Genomic DNA, 4,256 nt, shown 5'->3' with positions numbered 1-4,256 from the left:
ACCCCACCCCCCCCCCCCCCCCCCCCCCCCCCAAAAAAAAAAAAAAAAAAAATGAAGTAAAATAAAAAAGAGAAAAAAGAAAAAACCCTGCTGTTCCTTGTACTCCAACTGATTATCATACACTCTTGTTTGAAAGAAACTATATTTTTCTTTCATCAAAAACATTCAAGTTTCAGCTTCATTAAAATATATTTCATATTATTTTCAAACTATACAAACTAATGCAAGGATATATTAACATGTCATGAAAATAAAACATTCAATGCAATAGCTTGCATGGATTTTAAATGAACTTCTTCTTGGGAGGGTGAACCTGCTCATAAATGTTTTTTTATTTTTATTTATTTTTAATAATTTGTGGAAGTACTTGAGGATAGTCTTATACGTGACTCTTTATGGTTGAGTCCCCTCTTTGGGGATAATCTCTCTTGGTTTTCTGTAATTTATTGTTCTGTTCCCTCGAATTTTTTAACAAAAAAGTCTTTCTTATCTTTTGGTGTTCTAGGCCCTGAAGAACTGCAATTGGAAATTGAGAAAGTCATATGCAGTAACAGAGAATCTGCCACAGCATCCTTGGATATGAAGATGAAAAATAAGCTGACCAATAAAGGTTCTCAAATAAGCAAAAAATTGCTTACAAAAGGATTGTTAAAGCCTTTCCCAAAGAACTGCATTTCCGTTATGACAACAACTGGAGCCAAGGGTAGTACGGTGAGTGCACACTGCGTTGTGCTTATAATTATTAAATTATTGTGGTTGTCTTGTATGCCAAAAGCTGGACTAGAAGGGTGTAGTTAATAATAAGTTTTAAGTACAAAACCATCCATCTGCCGGTAATTTCATGTAAAACAAAATAACACTATTGAGCCGAACATGGCACGGCACATACAATCACATTCACAACTGTTCCTTTATAATTTATTTGTATTCATCCATGAGAATATATTGTTTATCCTTTTCTCTCACCCGTAAACTATTAGTTCTTTTATACTAAAAAATTTGAGAAGCTTATGCTCCAATTTTTATTTTTTTGCTTGATTTCGAGAAATCTAATTTTTATGCATGCTGTTGTGACATTGACATTTAGATGTTGTCGTCATGATAAAAGATAGTGGCGAGTATATAGATAATCGGTTTGTCAAATCAATCAGTTTGTGACCTGCAATAGTCTTTGATTGTTGATCTTTATTATCTTACTGATTAACAAGTTTAGCTAGATTTAGGAAATGAACTTATCAGCTATCTTTTATTTATTGTTTGAGACTCCATATTCATAACCTTTTGATGATAAATAACCTATCATTGTCTAATGATTTGAATAGGTCAATTTCCAACAAATATCTTCCTATCTGGGTCAACAAGAGTTGGAAGGTAAAAGAGTGCCCCGAATGGTTTCAGGGAAAACCTTGCCCTCCTTTTCGCCATGGGATTTCACTTCTAGAGCTGGTGGCTTTATAACTGATCGCTTTCTTACTGGTCTTCGACCTCAAGAGTATTACTTCCATTGCATGGCTGGTCGTGAAGGGTAAATCTGATATTATATTTTTATTTATTTAATTTTTTGCCCATGAATGATAACTGTCTAAATTGCTTCTACAATGCGCTATGACAATTGTCTTTACAGCTTAATCGTGCTCATGTACCCCCCACCCAATGGACACACTTAAGGTTGGGGAACAAATGCTGGTTTCCCTGTAATCTAGTGACCAGCTTGGCCTTCCCCTGTATCAGAGGGCATCTACCTTCATGTGTTGAGCAAATAGCATAAATCCTTGATAGCAAATTCAGTTTCCCAGTTAAGATTACAAAGTCTGTCTGACTAGAAAATGCTTTTTGAGTTATCTCAATCTTAAGGCTTTTTTCAGGATAGTTGGACTTGGACATTAGACACTTTTTAATAGTATTTTGGGTTGCTAGAGAAACTGCTACTATCACAAACTCTCTGATTTTGAACTAGGGGGATTTCTCCCATGTATTTCTTTCTTCGAGACCAAATTCCTTTCAGGTTAGAACGACATGAAGGTCTGTGACACCAGATGCTGTGGGAGAATTGTAGAAGGGAAAAGGGGAAGAGGAGGAGAAAGGAGGGAGAAATAGGAGAGAGGGAGAGGAAGAGAGAAATAGGGGGAGAATATTAATTCATTTCATAATTAAAGGTTGTTTTCATTACATCGCATAACTCCCTTTATATCGTATTTCCTAAAATACGGATCAAAATCGGAAACTAAATAATTAAAATCCCTATTAATTCTCATCATTTCTCCCTGACTAAGAGAACTTGACTTTGGCGAGATAGATTGCAACATGTTAACCAAGGAGGCCGATCTTTTTTCCGGACCAAATAACGGTACCATGCAGATGTTAACAATTGAACTTGAAAAATATTCCCAAGCAACTGAACTAACAAAGGGGGACGATCTTTCCTTCTAACCAAATGACGGAACCTACTATATGATGACAATTGGAATTGAAAATTGGTCCCAAACATGTGAGCTGACCAAGGTGGGTGATCTTTCCTTTTAACCAAGGAGCGATAAGAAATCCCAACAACAACAACACGTGCAATTCATCAACAAAAACTATTGTAGGATCCACATGAGACACACCAGGTACTTGCATAATAGATTGTCTTGTAGAAACAAATGAGTGCAACAATGGTGGCTCGAATGTACCTCGATAAGGCAATAATTTTGTTATATTGAAAACAAAACTCATTTAAGTGCAATGGCCAATCAAATAGATTAAGCTCAATTGAGAAATTCAATTTTTTCTTTACACGTGTGGGAAAAGTGTTTGAATGAACAATAACATCAGATAACGTGGTAAGTTGGGAAGCATAAGGTAAAACCATATCAAAGTCAACATCAGAATCATGCAACAAATTAGGCAAGATCAACTTCGGCATGTAATTGAGGATAGGTTGACTGTTTGACTTATGTTTGCTATTTGAATATTCAATTGGCTTAACAATGACAACTTCATTATCTTTCTCAAGAGGAATACAACTAGACTCGGGAGATGATTATTTGGACTGGGATGATAGACCTAGTTTATAACATGTTTGGCGAAGATGAAAGCATATGTTCTGTAGATTGGCTTGTTGGTAAGCGTCCTCTAAGAATTGGAATGCAGGAATATCATTAGGCAAAATTTCAGAATTCAAACTATCGATGAACCTGGGTGCTGTGATGTGGGGAGCCTCATAAATATAACAATTGTTCAATAACTCTTCGAAATAGGCTAGATACTTACTAACAATGGAAGTACCTTGCCTATAGTGCGAAAAGAATTGATTTAGCAATTGAGCTTTATAGTACACGGGCATATTTATTGCATAGAATTCGTTTCATCTCATCCTACGAAGTGATAGGGTGTTGGCCTAGATGATTACGCAAATATGATATTCAATAAGTTTTAGCAGAACCAATCAATGACATATTAGCATGACAAATTTTATGTGAATCACTCAAATTGTGATAGAAAAAGAATTTTTCAAGATTATTAAGCCAATCAAGAAATGAATCGAATCCAGTAAGACCATCAAAATCCCATAGGTGAATTGCTAGTTGCCTAGAAGGGGAATGTGTGTTCTTGACAAAGGTCGTAGACGTAGAATAAGTGCACGAATGAGTGGAAGGGGAAGGTACATGACAGTTATAGTGACTGAAGGATGTGGCATAGGTGTGTGAGTTATAGGAATTGTAATTTGTATGATATGACATTCTTCAGAAGAAATTTTATTTATGAAATTTGTCTTAACTCTCTTCTGTCATTTATTACCTGTTATTCTGTTTTTCCAAGTTGAAAGGCTAAACACTCCAGTAGGCAAGTTTTCAACACAGCATAACAGGTACCTCAACAAAGCAATGAGAGAAGCCAAGTCCAAACCAGTCGTGAAGCTGCTGCAATGGAAATCTTCTTCGTTCTCCATGAATTCTGCAACTAATATGGGCAACAGATTCAAGCATACAGATATACTCCTATCTCCAAATCCGAACATCCTTGAATTGAATGGGCTGATTGCAATGGCAGAGACTGAACCCAAAATAAAGGATCTGCTCTGTTCTGCTGGTTTGGTGTGACGTCGCTCCTGTCCGATATGGCATTGCGATTCTCGGTGGTGCAGAGCGTGTTCAGCAGTGACTGGAAGATGGCTATGGCGATAATTTGCTGGTAGCGAGATTGCAGATAGGAGAAAAGAGCAGTGTCGGCGAAGCAGTGGAGAAAAGTGAAGAAGAGAGGCATGATCGTTGAGC

The 4,256-nt window shown here is 36.7% G+C and overlaps 1 protein-coding gene across 1 annotated transcript in view; it reads left to right on the top strand.

Annotated features, from left to right (window-relative positions):
* Positions 1–4,256, top strand: part of LOC111399530 (DNA-directed RNA polymerase I subunit 1-like) — a 19,853-nt gene that overhangs the window by 10,466 nt on the left and 5,131 nt on the right. The window contains exons 15-16 of the mRNA XM_023026897.1: positions 506–711; positions 1,323–1,525. Coding sequence (XP_022882665.1) covers positions 506–711; positions 1,323–1,525 — 409 coding nt within the window. The remainder of the gene's footprint in view (positions 1–505; positions 712–1,322; positions 1,526–4,256) is intronic.

Source organism: Olea europaea, chromosome 9, assembly GCF_002742605.1.
Source record: "Olea europaea var. sylvestris chromosome 9, O_europaea_v1, whole genome shotgun sequence".
Lineage (NCBI taxonomy): Eukaryota > Viridiplantae > Streptophyta > Magnoliopsida > Lamiales > Oleaceae > Olea > Olea europaea.
The sequence above is the reverse complement of the archived record's forward strand: the minus strand, read 5'-3'. Positions and strand labels throughout refer to the sequence as shown.